Raw genomic sequence first — 19,699 nt, 5'->3', positions numbered from 1 at the left:
CCCGACATGTGACGTACTATACCGTCACATGTCGGGAAGGGGTTAAAAACCCCACGAACCGTCAGAAAATTTGGCTAACTCTGTCTTTGAGGCCTCAGGTTCGGCTCTTTATCCATCCTTTGCTGAGGCATGGGTAGCTAAGGCTATGGTCGGAGACCCTAGCTATTTCCATTCAGAGCAGTAATCTTCCCCCCCCCCCCCCCAGAGGCGGTGCACCTTGCCAGCCAAATTTCTCGACCAGGAGATTACCTGGTGCATGCATCTTTGGATGTGGCCGCCTGTGTTGCTCTGTCAGCAGCCAATGTCATCACCATCAGAAGAGCATTATGGCTTAGAGAGTGGAAAGCGGACTCTGCAACAAAGAAGTCTCTCACATCTCTTCCTTATCAGAGTGGCCGTTTATTTGGTGAGAAGCTGGATCAGCTTATTTACGATGCCACGGGAGGAAAGAGTAAATTTCTTCCCCCAACAGAGACTTAGGCGTCCTTTTCGGAGACAGCAACAAATCCGTTTCTGATCCTTTCGCTCCAATCCAGGCTGGTCCACTACTTCTTCCGGCTCAGGGCATTCTCCACGTAGGGATGGAGGGTCTCATATAGACCTAACCAGCATTGGAAATCTCGACCCAAACAATCGCGATCTAAAGGACCTAGGTCTCAGAGATTCTCCACCCGCTGACTGCTGGCGCTATCTGATCGACAACAGCAGGGTAGGCGGCCGCCTACTTCTGTTTCATCAGGTCTGGCTTTCCGTCATCCACGATGAGTGGGTCAGAGACCTGGTGTTGTCTGGATACAAGATCGATTTTGCTCTGCGCCCCCCAGCTTGTTTCTTCCCTTCCCTTTCACCTTCCTCAGAGGCAAGGGCAAAGGCCTTTTCCCGAGCCATAGACGCATTGCGTTACGACGGCTTCATTGTCCCCCGTCCCAGAAAGCGAAAGGTTTCAGGGTTTCTACTCAAACCTTTTCGTTGTTCTGTGAGGGTGATCTCTTAAAGTGAGATCAATATGATTGCTTGTACCTGACCAAATATAAGCTGAGTGCTAGCTTAGAGGCCCAGAATGTATCAGATTCACAAAGACGATACACACACAGCCTCTCTCAGCGATGGCTCACTCACAACTGCTTTATTCTGAACAAAGGAAGATACTAAATACAGGAGATGGGGGAGGTTGCACAACTTCTGAATAGTTAGTGTCACTCTGATTGGTTCATTCCAAGCTTCATTTCCAAATACGGTGTATTCCAGTGCCTTCACTCCTGCATTCCAAAGATTCCTTCCAGGACCGTTTCAAGGATCTCCAAGACAGCTTCAAAGACACAATCGCCATCTTGTTACACCATCTCTGAACTGACTTATATAAGGTTTAATAATTGATTTCATTAGACATTTTCTCCTTCACAGTTCCAAAGAAGGATGGGAAAGTCAGACCCATACTAGACCTCAAACTTCTAAACAAGTTTGTCAAGGTCCGTCATTTCCGCAAGGAAACTTCGTTCAGTTATCACTTCACTGGAAGAAGGGGAATTCTTGGCATCAATCGACATCCGAGATGCTTACTTACATAAGCATGTTTTTCCTCCTCACCAGAGATTCCTGCTCTTCACCATCTGCGACCAGCATTTTCAATTCACGGCCCTGCCATTCGGCCTCGCTACGGCCCTCAGAGTGTTCACAGAGGTCATGGCGGCCGTCATGTCCATCTTGCTCTCTCGGGGCATGGTCGTTCTGCCCTATCTGGATGACCTTTTGACCAAAGGTCCATCTTTCCACCGTTCGCATCACTTGCGATACCCTTTCTCGCCTGGGCTGGCTAATAAACTTAAGTAAATCTTCCTCCGTCCCAGCCTAGAAGATATCCTTTTTATGGATGACCCTGGACTCTTCTCGAGGGTTGGTAATTCTCCCTCGAGACAAGGTCCTAGCCCTTCAAGGAGCCCACGCACTTCGTCAATCTTCCCCTCGCTCCATCCAGTTTGCTCTGAGAGTCCTGGGGAAAAAATGGTGGCCGTAATGGAAGCTGTCCCCTTTGCGCAGCTGCACCTTCGTCCCCTACAGCATGCTCTTCTGGCGGCTTGGGACAGGAACTCGTTCTCCCTTGACCTCAGGTGCCATTTATCCCTGAAGGTCAGGCAGGCTCTCAGATGGTGGACGTTGAACTCTTCTCTCAATCAGGGGAAATCCTTTCTCCCTGTTCAATGGCTTGTGGTGACTACTGATGCCAATCTTTTGGGCTGGGGAGCAGTCTTTCGTCGCCACACTGCTCAGGGCCGCTGGTCAATTCGAGAATCGAGGCTACCGATCAATGTTCTGGAGATCCGTGCCATTCGGCTAGCCCTGCAACAGTGCTATTATCTTCTAGAGTGTCACGCCATCCGTATTCAATCGGACAACGCAACGGCAGTGGCATATATCAATCATCAAGGGGGTACCCGCAGCAGGGCAGTCATGTCTGAGGTAACTCACATCCACCGATGGGCAGAGAACAACCACTCCGTAATCTCAGCGGTGCACATTCCAAGCGTGGAAAACTGGACGGCCGACTTCCTCAGCCGTCAGGGGCTCGCCTCGGGGGAGTGGGAGCTTCATCCGGAAGTTTTCAACCAGAGCTGCCTTCGCTGGGTGACTCCAGATGTGGATCTGATGGCGTTCAGACTGAATGCCAAAGTTCCCCAGTTCATAGCACGGTCTCGAGATCCAAGAGCATTCAGAGTGGATGCTTTGGTCCTTCCGTGGCACCAATTCCGTCTTCGGTGCATTCCCCCCCACCCCGTTACCGTTACTTCTGAGAGGCATCAGGAAGATCAAAGCGGAAGGAGTCCCAGTGATCCTGGTCACTCCCGACTGGCCACGCCGTGCGTGGTTTGCAGAGTTGGTGCGCCTCGTTGCCAACATACCCTGGCGGCTGCCATTTTAGAGTTTCTACAGGCCGGTCTGGACTCCGGCCTGGTTCTCAGCTCTCTCAAGGGCCAAATCTCTGCTCTGTTGGTCTTATTTCAAAGAAGGATCGTGTCGAGACTTCAGGTTAAGACCTTTATACAAGGGGTGTCACATGTGGCACCTCCCTATCACATGCCTATAGAGCCTTGGGACCTCAGTTTGGTACTGGGTGCCCTAAAGGAACCACCATTTTAACTTCTTCAGGACATTTTGTTGATTTTTCTGTCCTGGAAGGTTGTCTTCCTTATTGCGATCACATCTATCAGACGAGTTTCGGAACTAGCCGCTCTGTCCTGTCTGGCGCCCTTCCTTAAAGGGAACCTGTCACCCCCAAAATCGAAGATGAGCTAAGCCCACCGGCATCAGGGGCTTATCTACAGCATTCTGTAATGCTGTAGATAAGCCCCCGATGTATCCTGAAAGATGAGAAAAAGAGGTTAGATTATACTCACTCCGATGGTGTGATATGCTATGTGGGTATCATTTTTGTGTATATTTCTATGTTACTGATTATCATGGTGTTACTGTATCTTGTAGGATGAGTTGTTGTTTGCCATCTGATATTCTCCCCACAGTTCTTTATTGTTATCTCTCCACAGGGTCAGTGAATAATGTTGTTTGCTAATATGCTAATGACATGTTGACCTAGCTTGTTGAAACAATGAGCCCCTGAGACCTTCCCCCTCCTGGCCTGTGAATGAGGGGGGAGACTTGTAAATATCAGGGAGGTGAGACACAGAGATCAGTCTGTTGTGGAACCATGATGTGAAGAGCATATGAGAGAGAAAGAAGGGAATATGGACTGTTATCCTCTGTGCTGGATTGTTGGACTTTTATTCTGTAACGCAACTGCATTCGTGTTCTGGAATATTTAATCCTTTGTGTGATGGATCGTATATATGGACCTTTCGTGTTTTGCCTAAATAAAGGTCTTGGAATTGTTCACTATTCTCTTGCTCTGTTGATTGTGTGATACCGGAGAAGGAACCCGTAACAACTGGTGGCAGCAGCGGGATCAACAGAGCGTAACCTAATGGAGAACCACACACAGAGTGAGTACAGAAATTGGACTGTAGTTTACAGGAGAGAGCCAGAGAACTGGGCCTGAACTACCAGGGGCTGACTAAAGAGGCCTTAATCGATCTACTGGTGGGTGTTAGCCAGACCACCTACTCCTATATGTCTGAAGGATGAGCACTGGAGATGAGGACCCCCACCCAAAAAGCCAGTGGATGGTGTGGTACGAAGAAGAGATGGCGGTTCTGGGCCCAGGCGTCTCTCAGGAGTACAAGGAGGAGGCTGCCCGCCGGGCAAAGTGGAGACAAGAAGCAATGGAGCTTGAAAGAGGGAGTAATGCAATGTGGAATGTAAACCCAACGATCCGGGAGCCTGTACGGAGTTTAAGCCATTTGATGAGGCTTCTGGAGATGTGGAGGGGTTCTTCAAGGACTTTGAGCAGTAGTGTGCTGTGATGGAGGTGCCCCACTCTGGCTGGATGCGTTTTGTTAGTGGGACTCCTGAACAGTAGCCTGGTGGAGGCTTACCGAACCATTGACTCACTGCGGAATCGGGATTATAACATTGTAAAGCAGACTATCCTGGATTACCATGCTATCACCCCAGACTCATATAGGGCCAAGTTCCGAGACCTCCCATGCACTACGGGGGGATCGTTTAGGATGTATGCACATAAGATGTCCCAGACATGTCGGAAATGGCTGGCAGCAGAAAATGCCTTTACTGTGGAAGATGTTATACAGGCGTTCCTTATAGAACAATTTCTTGCCAAGTGCCCCGCAGAGGTACGGGAATGGGTCCGGGAGCGCACACCGTGCACCGAGGATAGAGCTGCAGCCCTGGCCGATGAATCCCTTACTATCCGACCGCAATGGAGGAGGCTTCTGGACAATGAACCACGGCCTTCGACCGCTTCCCGTTCCCCTCCGATTATATCTGCCCCTCCACCCAGCCGCAGGTCGATGACAATCACAGCTCACAATCCTGGGCCCCAACAGTTCCGACCACGACCTGGGGGTATCACAGAGAGGAGATGTTACGGGTGTGGGCAACCTGGACATTTGCAGTCTGGCTGTCCCTCAAGGATTCAGAGGGAGCCCCACGCAGCGCCACCTCGTCCAGTGCATCTTGTGCACTCCATCCCGCCTGAGGAAGAGGAACCACCACCCCCACCAGAATAGACCACCGACCACGGCACCATAGATACCCCTCCTGGAGTGTACGGACTCCGGCCTTTGTCCATCAGAAATACACAGCAACGGCATTGCCACCTGCAGGATGTCTTAATTGATGGATACAAAGTGTCGGGATTTAGAGACACGGGGGCATTCATGACTATCGCTGACCCCCATGTGGTTCGACCCGAGGCAATTCACCAGGGCCCGGGAATTCCCATTGTCCTGGCGGGGGATGTCCTCAAATATATACAGAGAGCTTTGGTACGTTTGGGTTTCGGTTTTGGAGAAAAACTGTGTTGGATTGGCGTTATGGGAGGACTTCCTGCAGATATCCTCCTTGGAAATGACATTGGGAAGTTGCAAAGTCATTTTGTGGGAGCAGAAGGTCCGTGGGCCTCTCCTTCTTCTGAAAGAACAATTGGAGGGAGATATCGCAGATACCGTAACGCCCATCATTCCCTACGTTCTAGAGTTCAGAGACTGTCTCGCCCAGCTAGCTACCTTGGCTAATGAACATCAGTGAACGGCCCAGTCCAGTCAAAAAACCTGGTATGACCATAAAGCCAGGACCCGGGAATTTATGGACAAGTGCTCATGATTATTGCAACCCCTGCCACTGTACAAGGAACTATAAACAGTGGAGCAAAGTGGACTAAAGTGAGCAGGCCAGTGGTCTGTGTAGACCTAATGGCGTGCTCACTTATTATGAGGGGGAGAGGTTGTGATGGTGTGATATGCTATGTGGGTATCATTTTTGTATATATTTCTATTTTACTGATTATCATGGTGTTACTGTATCTTGTAGGATGAGTTATTTGCCATCTGATATTCTCCCCACAGTTCTGTATTGTTATCTCTTCACAGGGTCAGTGAATAATGTAGTTTGCTAATATGCTAATGACATGTTGACCTAGCTTGTTGAAACAATGAGCCCCTGAGACCTTCCCCCTCCTGGCCTGTGAATGAGGGGGGAGACTTGTAAATATCAGGGAGGTGAGACACAGAGATCAGTCTGATGTGGAACCATGATGTGAAGAGCATATGAGAGAGAAAGAAGGGAATATGGACTGTTATCCTCTGTGCTGGATTGTTGGACTTTTATTCTGTAACTCAACTGCATTCGTGTTCTGGAATATTTAATCCTTTGTGTGATGGATTGTATATATGGACCTTTCGTGTTTTGCCTAAATAAAGGTCTTGGAATTGTTCACTATTCTCTTGCTCTGTTGATTGTGTGATACCGGAGAAGGAACCCGTGACACTCACCTAGGGGCAGTCCCACTGCAGTCCGGTCCGATGGGCGTCGCGGTCCGGTCCTGGGCCTCCCATCTTCATAGGATGACGTCCTCTTCTTGTCTTCACACTGCGGCTCCGGCGCAGGCGTACTTTGTCTGCACTGTTGAGGGCAGAGCAAAGTACTGCAGTGGGCAGGCGCCGGGAAAGGTCAGAGAGGCCCGGCGCCTGCGCACTGCAGTACTTTGCTCTGCCCTCAACAGGGCTGACAAAGTACGCCTGCGCCGGAGCCGCAGCTTGAAATCAAGAAGAGGACATCATACTATGAAGATGAAATCCACTGCACTCATACAATGGGAAAAGTATGCTTCAGGTGAATGTTTGTTTATTAACGGTGATGAGAGAAGCGACAGCTAGACGTTTCGACCGGTAAAACGGTCTTTATTATATGATCTCCTTTTGAGTAAAGTGTCACCGAGTAGGTAGTATCACTGCAATGAAGTATTTCGTATAGTGCAATGTCCAGTATAGTTGGCTGTCCAATATGCGCATTAAACTCCCAGGAAGCAGTTGTCCTCCTGGTGGTTTGCCATGGGGTCATTGGTGGCGTGGTGTGGGTAGCAGACACAGCGGTGTCCGAGCAGCGGTGTCTGCTACCCACACCACGCCACCAATGACCCCTTGGCAAACCAACCTCTAACAAGCCAACAAATCGAACCTCTTTTTCTCATCTTTCAAGCTACATCGGGGGCTTATCTACAGCATTACAGAATGCTGTAGATAAGCCCCTGATGCCGGTGGGCTTAAGGTACCTTCACACGAAGCGACGCTGCAGCGATAGCGACAACGATGCCGATCGCTGCAGCGTCGCTGTTTGATCGCTGGAGAGCTGTCACACAGACCGCTCTCCAGCGACCAACGATGCCGAGGTCCCCGGGTAACCAGGGTAAACATCGGGTTACTAAGCGCAGGGCCGCGCTTAGTAACCCGATGTTTACCCTGGTTACCAGCGTAAAAGTAAAAAAAACAAACAGTACATGCTCACCTGCGCGTCCCCCAGCGTCTGCTTCCTGACACTGACTGAGCTCCGGCCCTAACAGCACAGCGGTGACGTCACCGCTGTGCTTTCACTTTCACTTTAGGGCCGGCGCTCAGTAAGTGTCAGGAAGCAGACGCTGGAGGACGAGCAGGTGAGCATGTATTGTTTGTTTTTTTTTACTTTTACGCTGGTAACCAGGGTAAACATCGGGTTACTAAGCGCGGCCCTGCGCTTGGTAACCCGATGTTTACCCTGGTTACCAGTGTAAAACATCGCTGGTATCGTTGCTTTTGCTTTCAAACACAACGATACACAGCGATCGGACGACCAAATAAAGTTCTGGACTTTATTCAGCGACCAGCGACATCACAGCAGGATCCTGATCGCTGCTGCGTGTCAAACGAAACGATATCGCTAGCCAGGACGCTGCAACGTCACGGATCGCTAGCGATGTCGTTTCGTGTGAAGGTACCTTTAGCTCGCCTTCGATTTTGGTGGTGACAGGTTCCCTTTAACTTCTATCAGGACAGGGTTATCCTCAGGCCATCCCTGTACTTTTTTGCCAAAGGTCATCTCGTCCTTCCATCTTCATTTTGTCCACAGGGTGGAAAGAGCTCTTCACACTCTGGATCTAGTCAGAGCTCTGAGAAGGTACGTCTCGAGGACGACATCCTTCAGAAGGACGGATGCTCTGTTTGTTATCCCGGAAGGTCATAGAAAGGGTCTCGCCGCTTCAAAGGCCGCGATAGCCAGGTGGATTCGTTCCACCATCCAGGAGTCATACCGAGTCAGAGGTCCGCCCATCCTAGCGGGGATCAGAGCACACTCCACTCGGGCGGTAGGGGCTTCTTGGGCCATTCGGCATCAGCAGGTCTGTAAGGCTGCGACTTGGTCCAGTCTACATACCTTCGCAAAGCACTATAATATACACTCTCAGGCTTCAGCAGATGCGAGTCTGGGCAGAAGAATTCTGCAGGCAGCGTTGGCGCACATCTAGGCAGTTGTTACGTGAAGCCTAGTCCTTTCTGTTGTTTTCTCACCCAGCAACTGCTTTGGGACATCCTATGGTCTTGTGTCCCCCAATGAGGCAATGGAGAAACAGGGATTTTTGTGTACTCACCGTAAAATCCTTCCTCTGGGCCACTTATTGGGGGACACAGCACCCACCCTGTTAGCCTAATGGCTTATATGGCTTTTGCCTGTTCTTTAAGTTGTCATGTTGTACTCTGCTATGTTGTTACTATTTTTCCTACTGCTTTTGCACCGAACTGGTTCTCTTGGAGCCAGCATGAGGGTGTATGCTGCAGAGGAGGAGCTAACTTTTTGTGTTAGCTTAGGCTACTTTCACACATCAGGTTTTCGCCATCAGGCTGAATCCGTCGACTATTGAAAAAAAAAAAACGGATCTGTTGCAAATTGTGAAAAACTGAGAGAGATTGATTCCAGAATGGAAAATGCAGCTACGGGGCATGCTCGGTGGAAAAAAAAAACTGGAATCGCTAACCGGATTCACTCATTTCACCTCACATTTCATCCGTTTATTGCCGGAACTGTCGCTGTGCATTTTTTCGCCGGACAGAAAAAACGTTCCTCTGTACGTTTTCTCCGGCCACCGGAAAGCTTATTTTCGACGGATCTGGCAAAAAACGGATGAAACGTTAAGCCATCTGACGCTAATACAAGTCTATGAGAAAAAAACGGATCCAAAAAAACGGATCTGGCAGGAAAAAAAATTGATCCGTTTTTTTCAAAATTTGCCGGATTGTGGCTGACAGCAAAAACCTGATGTGTGAAAGTAGCCTTAGTGTCAGCCTCCTGGTGGCAGCAGCAGCATAACACCCATGGTCCTGTGTCTCCCAATGAGTGGCTCGGAGAAAAGGATTTTACAGTGAGTACACAAAAATCCCTGTTTTTTTTTTACACAAAAATGAATGGCCAATGTTTTCAGCATTTTCTGAGTAGTTTTTCAAGAGGTTTTCTAAATGGACCTGCTTCAAATATGACTGAAATATACATTGTGTGAACATAGCCTGAGAAGCAATGGGAAAGGGTTTCAGTGTATAAGGCTAGGTTCCCATTGCGTTTTAGTGTGAGCGCTAACGGACAGCGTTGCACGGCGAAATTAACGCCGTGCAACGTGTCCGTTAGCGCTCCCATTGCCAGCAATGTTGCGCATTGCTAGCGCGTGTCATCTTCGGCACGCGCTAGCGATGTGCCGTTCTTTTGTAGCGCGCCTCGGACGCTGCTTGCAGCTTCCGTGGCGCGCCCGAGGTCCGTTCCCCGCTCTCGCAGATCGGGGATCTGCACTAGCCGGGACGTTTAACGCGACCCCTTAAAAGACATTGCGTTAGCGCAATCCGCTAGGGCTTATCGCCAAACGGATTGCTTTAATGCAATCTGAACCTAGCCTTATGCAGATTGGCTTGGTGTTGTAAAGCATGGATTTCAATATGGGGTGAATTATTGGTGACAGGGACATGGTTGCCTACAGTCACGAATTGTAAGGACTGTGCCTACCGTATTTTACTAATCCTCACAAATGTTTGTCTTTGTCAGTGTTCCAGACAAGTTTCATCCTGAGCTTATGAGAAGCCAGGAGTGAGGTATTTTAAGGGGTCTGGAGTATCTTCAGAGAGTTTAAAATTGGTCTCCGTTCTTAATTCTGAAGCAATTATGCATTATTACATGATCACCCTTTTTTTACATTTTTTTTTATACACATTTTCCTTTAACCATGGATGTAATATTTGTAAACTTACTATTTTCATCTAAGTAACTGTAAAACCCATTAAATGCATGTAATATAGTGTCAATTCATTCCTTCATAAGTAACATATATGTAAGTAACTAAAACACATTTTATATTGTGACTGTTCGGTACTTCATAAGTAATATATATCTAAGTCTTCAAAATGTGCTGTAAATAGTTAAAACCCTTTTTTTTATTTTCAGGGACCACAATGCAGGATAACATCAGATTCGCTTCAGCTGGTGATGATATTAAAATATGGGATGCCTCATCCATGACGGTGGTGGAGCAATTCAATCCCCATAGTACCACACACCCTGTATCATCTTTGTGTTGGAGCAGTAACAGTATCCTTTGACAGGTGCACATTGCCTTCTTCAGCAGCCTCGCTCTGGAAGGATGCTGCTGTATAACGCCGCATCGGAGATGTCACTATTTAAAATTAAAGCTTTATTTTTAGTAGTGTGAGTTAGTCTCTGTCTTTGACTGATTTCTGACTGCTTGGGCTTTCGTGTTTTTCTCCCTTTCTTCCAAGAGCCATAACTTTTTAATTTTTCCATCAATACGGCCGTATAAGGGCTTGTTTTTTGTGGAATGAGTTGAACTTTTGAATGGCACCATTCATTTAACCATATAGTGTACTGGAAAATGAGACCAAAATTCCAAGTGCTGTGAAATTGCAAAAAAAATACAAGTCCACAGTTTTTTGGTTTTTTTTTTAGGTTTTTTTATTTACCATGTTCACTATATGGTAAAACTAACCTGGCAGTATGATCCAGGTCAATATGAGTACACAGATACCAAACATGTATAATATTTTATTTTTAAGAGCTGAAATTTTTTTTGGGAATTTGGATGAAAAACAAAAAAACTATGTGAGAGCTTATTTTTTGCTCCCTGGGCTGACGTTTTTATTATTACCATTTTGGGGTAGATACAATTTTTTCTTATCCCCTTTTATAGCATTTTATTGCAATGTTGCGGAGGACAAAATAATGTAATGTAATTCTGGCTTTTTGAATATTTTTTTTTTCTTTAAGCTGTTTACCTATGAGTTTAATTTAATTTATATTTTTATAGATTGAGCATTTCTGAACACAACAATACCAAATGTGTATTTTTTATATTTTATTTTCAATGGGGGGGAAAAGGAGTTGATTTGAACTGTTTTGTTTTTTGTTTTTTTCATATTTTTAAACTTTTTTATTTTTTTTTATTTTTACTGTATTTCAAAGTCTCCTTAGGGGAATTGAAGCTGCAATCGTCCGCATCAGCACTGCTATGTATAGCAGAAATTACTATCACCTATGAACGCTGTACACAAGTGTTCACAGGAGGATCATAATGACAGGCACGGGGGTCATCATCAGACCCCTGGCTGTCATGGCAACACATCGGCACCCTGTGATCATGTCACTGGCTCGCCGCTGGGCGAGTGCAGTGACTCGCACCCCTGTTGGCGCATGTTAAATCCCGCTGTTAGAGATTGACAGCAGGATTTAACAAGTTAACAAAGGCACATGATGGCTGAAAAAATATGTTGAGAAGGGGTTAGTTTATTCCTACTGCTCCCTTGAGTATTACATATTTATTTATTTAAATCCACTATACAGTTACAAGGATTTGGACTTTTCTTTTTAGTGCTATGTTTATGGTCTTTGCTAAGGAGGTGCAAATTCACAGGATTCTCCAGGGGTACGTTTTTTGGCTTCTCTGTATAATTTGTGAGCACCGCGTACTTGGTCAAAAGGCCTATTTCACAGACAGATTTTGATGAAGTACATCAAATATAAAATGATGGTAAATATGAAGTAAGGACTTCTTTTTCCCGAGGGATCCACTTTTGGCTTTAGCTCAATAAGCTGCATCCAATTGTCTTTCCAGACTGGAGTTTTTCAGTTCTTTTGAATCCACTTCTGGATTTAATTAAAAAAAACCTTAAGTGGCTCCAAAAAAATTGGGGCAGATTTACTAAAACTTTAGAATTTTTAGTCATTGTGAACTTGGATCAGTCTTAAATCCTGCCATATTTATTACAGTGGTTCATGTTGGACAATAAATTTGACACATCTTTTCTTTTGACTGTCTTGTTTCTTGACTCCATCAACCAAGCACAGAGCCGCAACACATTTTTTGTCTCGCTCTACCACATCTCTCACCATGCTTTATTTCTCATTAAACACCCTTTATCTGTCAACTCATGCCTGTTATTGATCAAAACCTAGGATCAAAACAATGAGCAAATACAACTGCAGTAAGTAAATAGTAATAGTACATATAAATAACAAAGGGGACTTAGTTGACACTATTTTGATCAAAAAAAGTTTAAGTCATCAAACTGCGAAAAGGTGTACTCAATTAAAATGATCCCTTAAAGAAGTTGTCCACTACTATAACCTTTTTTTTTTCATAAATCTTGCTATTATGGGCCACTGAAAACATCTACTGTGTTCATTTTAGCAATATTACCTTTTATCATGCTGTAGCAGCACATCTTTAGTGCTGGATTCAGCTCTCATGGGGTTAATCGACAACTTCCTTTCTCCTGAGTTACTGTGCTCTAATACTACAAGTTCCATGATGCATTGCACTGCTACTAAGCACGAACCTACCACACCCACTCCAAAACACACCCAACCCCTCCCTCCTCTCCCTCCTCTAGCTTCAGAAAGATTTGTGATGTCATTTCTGTCCAACCTCCTCTTTTACATTTGTCCAACCCACACTCCATTACACACAGATAAATGGACAGATAGATAGATAGATACAGATATATCTATATATCTATGTCTATTTCCAAAGGTATGTCCATATCCATGTTTCTAAACCCCTTCACCCCTGGAACTTTTTTGTTTTCGTTTATCGCTCCCCTTCTTTCCAGAGCCATAATTTTTCCGTCAATATGGCCATGTGATCTTTTGCGTGACAAGTTCTACTTTTGAACGACACCATTGGTTTTACCATGTCGTGTAGCAGAAAATGTGAAAAAAATTCAAAGTGCAATGAAATGGCAAAAAAGTGCAATCCCACACTTGTTTTTTGCTTGGCTTTTTGGCTAGGTTCACTAAATGCTAAGGCTGTGTGCACCCATTGCGGATCTGATTGCAGATCCGCAGTGTTTTTTGCTGCACTGAATTGCATCAAATCCGCAGTGTAGTGTACAACCAATGTAAGTCTATGGGAGCCGCAGACTTGTTGTGCACATGCTGCGGAAAAAGCCGCACCAAAACCACACCAAGTACTGCATCAAAACTGCACCAAAAACTGTATCAAAACCGCACCAAAACGGCAAAACTGCACCAGGTTTTGATGCAGTTTTTGGTGCAGTTTTGATGCAGTTTTTGGTGCAGTTTTGATGCTTTTTTGGGTGCGGTTTATGCGCGGTTTTAATGCCGTTTTTGGAAATAAGTAAATAAACGGAGAATGTGCATGATTTGAATGGAAACATGCATGAAAAAACGGATTCCAAGGCCGGATTCATCATTTCACAGCTCAGTTTCATACGTTTTTTTTGCCGGATCCATCGCTGTGCGTTTTTTCGCCGGACAGAAAAAACGTTCCTCTGTATGTGTTTTCCATCCGGCGGAAACAGCTTTTTTGACGGATCCGGCAAAAAACGGATGAAACTCTATGAGAAAAAAACGGATCCGACGGAAAAAAATGGATCCGTTTTTTTCAAAACTCGCCAGATTGTGCCTCACGGCAAAAACCTGATGTGTGAAAGCACCCAAATATATGGATAGATACATCTATGTATCTATAGATATATCTATAGATAAATATATCTATAGATAGATATATCCATAGATATATAATAGAAAGGCCGATGTTTCTATAAGGCTACTTTCACACTTGCGTTTTCCGGAATCCGTCTTTTTGGGAAAAAAACGGATCCTGCAAATGTGCTCGCAGGATGCGTTTTTTTACCCATTGACTTGTATTAGTGAAGGATCGCGACGGATGGCCACACGTCGCGTCCATCGTGCAACGGATGCATCGTGTTTTGGCGGCCTGTTGGCACGTCCGTCGCGTCTGCCATTTTCTACTGCGCATGCGCGGCCAAAACTCCGCCCCCTCCTCCCCGGACTTCAGAATGGGCAGCGGATGCGTTGAAAAACTGCATCCGCTGCCCACGACGTGCACAAATTTCACAACGTGCGTCGGTACGTCGGCCCAACGCATAGCGATGGACCCGTGCCGACGCAAGTGTGAAACAGGCCTTAATGAGCGTTTAATTTAATAAAAAACTGAAAAAAACGGCGTGGGCTCCCGCGCAATTTTCTGCGCAAGAGGGGGAAAGCCGGGGGCCAATATTTGTAGCCTGCTATGAATATCAGCCCACAGCTGTCTACGTAGCCTTTACTGGCTATTAAAATAGGGGGACCCCCCCCAAAAAAATGACGTGGGGTCCCCTTATATTTTATAGCCAGAAAGGCTATGCAGACAGCTGCGGGCTGATATTCATAGCCTAGAGAGGGGCCATGGATATTGGTCCCCCCCTGCTATAAATACCAGTCCGCAGCCACCCCAGAAATGGCGCATCTGTAAGATGCGCCAATTCCGGCACTGAGGCTGGTTTCACACTTGCGTTTTTGGACGCTGCGTTTTAGCGCTAAAAAACGCATGCGTTTTTTTCCTATACTTAACATTAAATACGCATGCGTTTTTTCGCAAGCGTTTTGACGCGTTTTCGGCAACACATGCGTTTTTGTACGCGCGGGGTCATTTGCAGAAATGCAACCTGTAGTAATTTTTAGCGGCGTTTTTTGCCGCAAAAAACGCATGCGTTTATTTGCGGCAAAAAAATGCATTGCTGTCTATGTAAACGCATGCGTTTTTAAAGCACATGCGTTTGTTTGCGTTAGAAACGCATGCGTTTTTATAGAAAAAAACCAGAAAAAAACACTGAAACACCCACCACCATCAGGGTGATAAAGGGATCCAAACCCTAACCCTACCCCTAACCTCACCCCTAACCGTTTAATGAACATTTTCTGACAGTCATAGTGCCACGTATATAAGTGCCACGTATGTAAGTGCCACGTATTTAAGTACCACGTGACACGTATTTCAGTGCCACGTATTTTAGTGCCACCTATTTCAGTGCCACCTATTTCAGTGCCACGGATTTAAGTGCCACGGATTTAAGTGCCACGTATGTAAGTGCCACGTGCGTAAGTGCCACGTATTTCAGTGTCACGTATTAAAGTGCCACGTATTTCTGTCACGTTTAGGGTTAGGGTTGATGTCACCGCTCTATAGGACCCTCAGTGACACACTGACAGGAGGCAATGGCTCCTGCAGTCTATCATTGAGGTTACTAAAGTTCACTGGTCTCACTTTATGGCAAAAAGCTGCGTGGGAACTTTCTCATACAGCATGCCATAAAGTGAGACTAGGGACTATTTTCCCTGAGGGGCGTAGGAATACATTGTGGGGAATACATTGTGGAAGGATACCTTCCTCCCCTCATTGTGTTCCTGGTGCCTCTGGAGAGCAGTTGCATTATCTGATGCTCCTGCTCTCCACGGGAGATCGTCGTGGGACACTCGTTTTAATTGGATTTCTGCGGATCAGGGAGTATAGTGTTTGTTTATTATTTTAATATTTTTTACAGATGACTGGCTTCGGGGATCAAAGTGACAAGTGATGGTGAGTATGTAATCTATGTTACATGTACTGTATGTCTATATGTATGTTGTATGTCTGTACTGTATGTATGTACTGTATGTATGTACTGTATGCGGCATGTCGCATGTTGTCGCATGCTGCATGCCGTCGCATGGCGCATGCCGCCGCATGGTGCGTGTCGCCGCATGGTGCATGTCGCCGCATGGTGCATGTCGTCGCATGGCGCATGTCGTCGCATGCTGCATGCTGCATGTCTCGCATGTTGTCGCATGGCGCATGTCGGCGCATGCTGCATGTTGTCGCATGCTGCATGTCGTCGCATGTCGTCGCATGCTGCATGTCTCGCATGCTGCATGTCGTCGCATGCTGCATGTCGTCGCATGGTGCATGTCATCGCATGGCGCATGTCATTGCAAGGTACATGTCGCATGCCGTTGCATGGCGCATGTCGCCGCATGGTGAGTGTCGTCGCATGTCGTGTGTTGTATGTATGTATGTATGTATGTATGTATGTATGTATGTATGTATGTATGTACGTACTGTATATGTGTATTTTTTTTTTTTTTTTTTTACATTCAACACATTAGCCGGATGATGGGACTACTACTGTCCCATCATTGGCTAATGTGTCACTCACTGCCACTGTAGCAGGCAGAGCCCGATGGTACTTGTTGTCCCATCGGACGATGCCTGCGCGCGCGCACACACACACACACACACACACACACACACACACACACACACACACACACACACACACACACACACACACACACACACACCACCCCCCAGCACATACCGGTCCGCACAGCGCCGGCGACCGCCCGCACATCCCTGCCTAGCCCCGCCCGCCCCCAGCACAGCCCCGCAGGCAGCCTCAGCCCCGCCCACAGCCCAGTCACTCTTTGAGTGACTGCTCTCTGTGGAGCCTGGGGACACGCCTGCTACTGACGTCACGTCAATTTCCAGAGTCTGGAAATTGACGTGACGTCGGCGGAAATGAGCGGCGGCTGAAGCCTGGGGGTCACGTGACCCGGACTCAGGCACCAGCATAGCGCCGCTCACAGGCGAAAACGGCTAAAGAAGGTATTTACACAAATCATCAGGGGCCCCGGGGGGATACATAGGGGGGTTAATTGAAAGTAGTGGACAACCCCTTTAATCTTTCACCTCGCTATCTGTCAGCTGGCCTCAAAATAGATGTCGACAGAGCAGGACCTAGACATGACTGTTTTGTGCCTACCTGTGGGAAAGCTGTTTAGACGAGACTTATTCAGAAAGTTGGAAACTGTTTTTCAAACCAATTCATATGATTACCTATCTTAATTCTTGGGCCTGTCACAACTGCATTATGTAGACTTCCACCTAGGATGTGGGCTAGCCTACAATCTACAGCCTTGATAAGAACACTTTTGTTTGAGATTAGTGCTTGATCATGTGAGTTGACCAAGTCATTTACGTTATTTAGTGTCCAGAAGTTATACTTATCTGAACGTGTTCTGTGATGCATTTTACAGCTAAACTCAGTAGATCAAAAAAAAAAAAAAAGGAAGAATATGAAAAAAGACTGGTCTATCTCTTCTGTATCCAGTTTTGTGTTTGATTCAATAACGCTGCCTCATAAAATGCCCCAAAAACTGTATGTTACATGTGCTGCTAGATTATTTTTTTTTTTGTGTGAAGGCCAGGCATGGATTAAAATGTGAATGGGTGACATAATGAAAGAACCTGGAGAGTAACAGGAAATTGCATTAATGTCGCAGGCTCTAATCTGTAGGTATCTGGGTCTTGAGAACCCAATCGATGGGTCAAATCACCGCTCTGACTTCTGCTGCTCCCACATGAGCTATGTGAACAGTGATGGGCCCACTGATAAGTCATTGGGGTCATATACCACTTTGTGACTGTACAGAACTATAAAAGAAATGAAAGAAGAGCTTTACTAAGAGGAGTATCTCCAGCAGGGTGGAAAGTTAGGTGATTGCAGCAAAGTCACCTATAGCTGTTGTGCGAGTCACAACACTATTTTTGCGTGTATGGATTAAACTCCCCAAGGCTGCAGCTACCTCCACGGATTCCTGAGATCACCAACAGGAAACAGTATACCAGAAGAAAAAACAAAACTGTTGTGGCAGGAGCATTTCTAAAGACAAGAACATATAGACGTTATTATAATTATGATAATCTCTGATGCGCCAATCATGTTACCTCAACATGGACTGACCTCTATAAAAGGTCAGGGTAGTCATTTTGTATGTTATATGCCGGATGAAGGAGTCCTATTGACTCTAAAAACACGTTGCATGAATAAAAGACATCTCTATACCTCTGGATGTTCGCGTCCTTGGCAGCTCTCCTGTCACCATGGTTTGGTTTTTTTTTTTGTGTGCAGACCTATAGACTTTCTATTGAACCTGAACACCACTCTGCTCACCGCTATTACAGGAATTGAGGGAGTAGTTCTGACTAATCAGTGGGGATCTCAGGACCTGGATCCTCACCAGTTTGTAACATATAAAATGACAGTTTAACGTTTTAAGCTTCATTCACATGGGCTTTGGAGAAATAGTAAGGAGGGAGTCTCCGTTGCAGATTCTGTCATATTACCAGGAGAAATAGAAGAGCATGCTGCTTAATTTTATTTGGTAAAAATACAGAAACCACTAGGGTGAGTCCACAAGGTCAAGGTGGCTGCATGGCTGATTCTACACCTCTCTGGTGGTGGCCAAAGGCCTCATGATTTTCCTTCCTAATTGTGTGGCTGGGAGGAGTTTCAGCTGTGTGGTTAGCCGCAGTGTACGGTCTCAGCCAAATATCTAAGTCACATCCGTTTTGTGCTACAAATGCAGATCACGATGCACCGACTGGCTTTGGTCTCCTGACCTGATCTCCACAGCCTGCTAGGCATTTATGAGGCAGTCAAATTTGGGTCAGGATACCTGCAGCAAGTTTGTTCAACAGACCACAAAACTTGGATGCGTGAATGTGGCCTTATAGTCAATCAGGTCAGTTACTTGAAGCATTCATCTATTGCATGCTTCATGTTTGTTTGTTTTTTTCTTTTTGTTTTTTTTTTAAGTCTCTTACAGCCTTATTCAGATGCCATCTTTTTCACATACGAGTTCTAACCATGTTTTTCATGGATAGAGCACGCACCCCTAGTCGATTGGCCAATCCATATGTCCATTTTTTTTTTTTTGCCCGTTTTGAGTGTCACGAGAAAAAAAACTGTTATTGATCTGATTCAAGGATTAAAATTGTAAATATAAGTATTTTGGTCCGTGTAAAGTCCAAATGGCACTAAGAGGCCATCTATGTGTCATTCGAGTGCAAAGGACAGAAGTATGTTTGCATTATTTGCACTAGAGAAATACTGATGGTGTATGGACACATGTACCAAATATGGATGAAAATTTTTGTATGCTTAAAAAAAAAAAGTGAATGAGGCCTAACGGAAGAACAAAATTTGTAACAAAGATGTTCGGTGAGCTCTAAACTCCACATTCCTACTGGATCCATTCTGTTTGTAGATTGATCTGTTTGCCTATACGTCTATCTGCTTATATTTTAAGTAAGGCAGTAGTAAATGGATTGGGCACACTGTGCAGTGTGATTCCTGCATTAATGAGTCATTGATGGAAAAGGCGTCAACTTGTATTAGGGCAATGGACCTCTTCTGTTTAGAAAACACATTTGTTTCCTTTCCGTGGTGTCTGGAATAGCCTAATAAAACAATTACACATCACTACACTATGCAATAAAGACATAAAAGCAGCACTAGACAACCCATCAATGTAGGAAAGTAATTGCTGTTTGATAGTTGATCTGTTTTCATTGTAATACATACAAGTACAAGTTTACATTTAAAGTAAAAATGTTGGTTTTAACCTTATGAAACAGTGAGGACATTAT

The 19,699-nt window shown here is 45.7% G+C and overlaps 1 protein-coding gene across 3 annotated transcripts in view; it reads left to right on the top strand.

The window, feature by feature from the left end:
- The window catches only part of NEDD1 (NEDD1 gamma-tubulin ring complex targeting factor), a 70,601-nt gene that overhangs the window by 5,545 nt on the left and 45,357 nt on the right, over positions 1-19,699 (top strand). For all 3 annotated transcript variants that reach the window (XM_077265518.1, XM_077265519.1, XM_077265520.1), the window contains exon 2: positions 10,360-10,503. In XM_077265518.1, the coding sequence (XP_077121633.1) occupies positions 10,360-10,503 (144 nt within the window). The remainder of the gene's footprint in view (positions 1-10,359; positions 10,504-19,699) is intronic.

Source organism: Ranitomeya variabilis, chromosome 5, assembly GCF_051348905.1.
Source record: "Ranitomeya variabilis isolate aRanVar5 chromosome 5, aRanVar5.hap1, whole genome shotgun sequence".
Lineage (NCBI taxonomy): Eukaryota > Metazoa > Chordata > Amphibia > Anura > Dendrobatidae > Ranitomeya > Ranitomeya variabilis.
The sequence above is the reverse complement of the archived record's forward strand: the minus strand, read 5'-3'. Positions and strand labels throughout refer to the sequence as shown.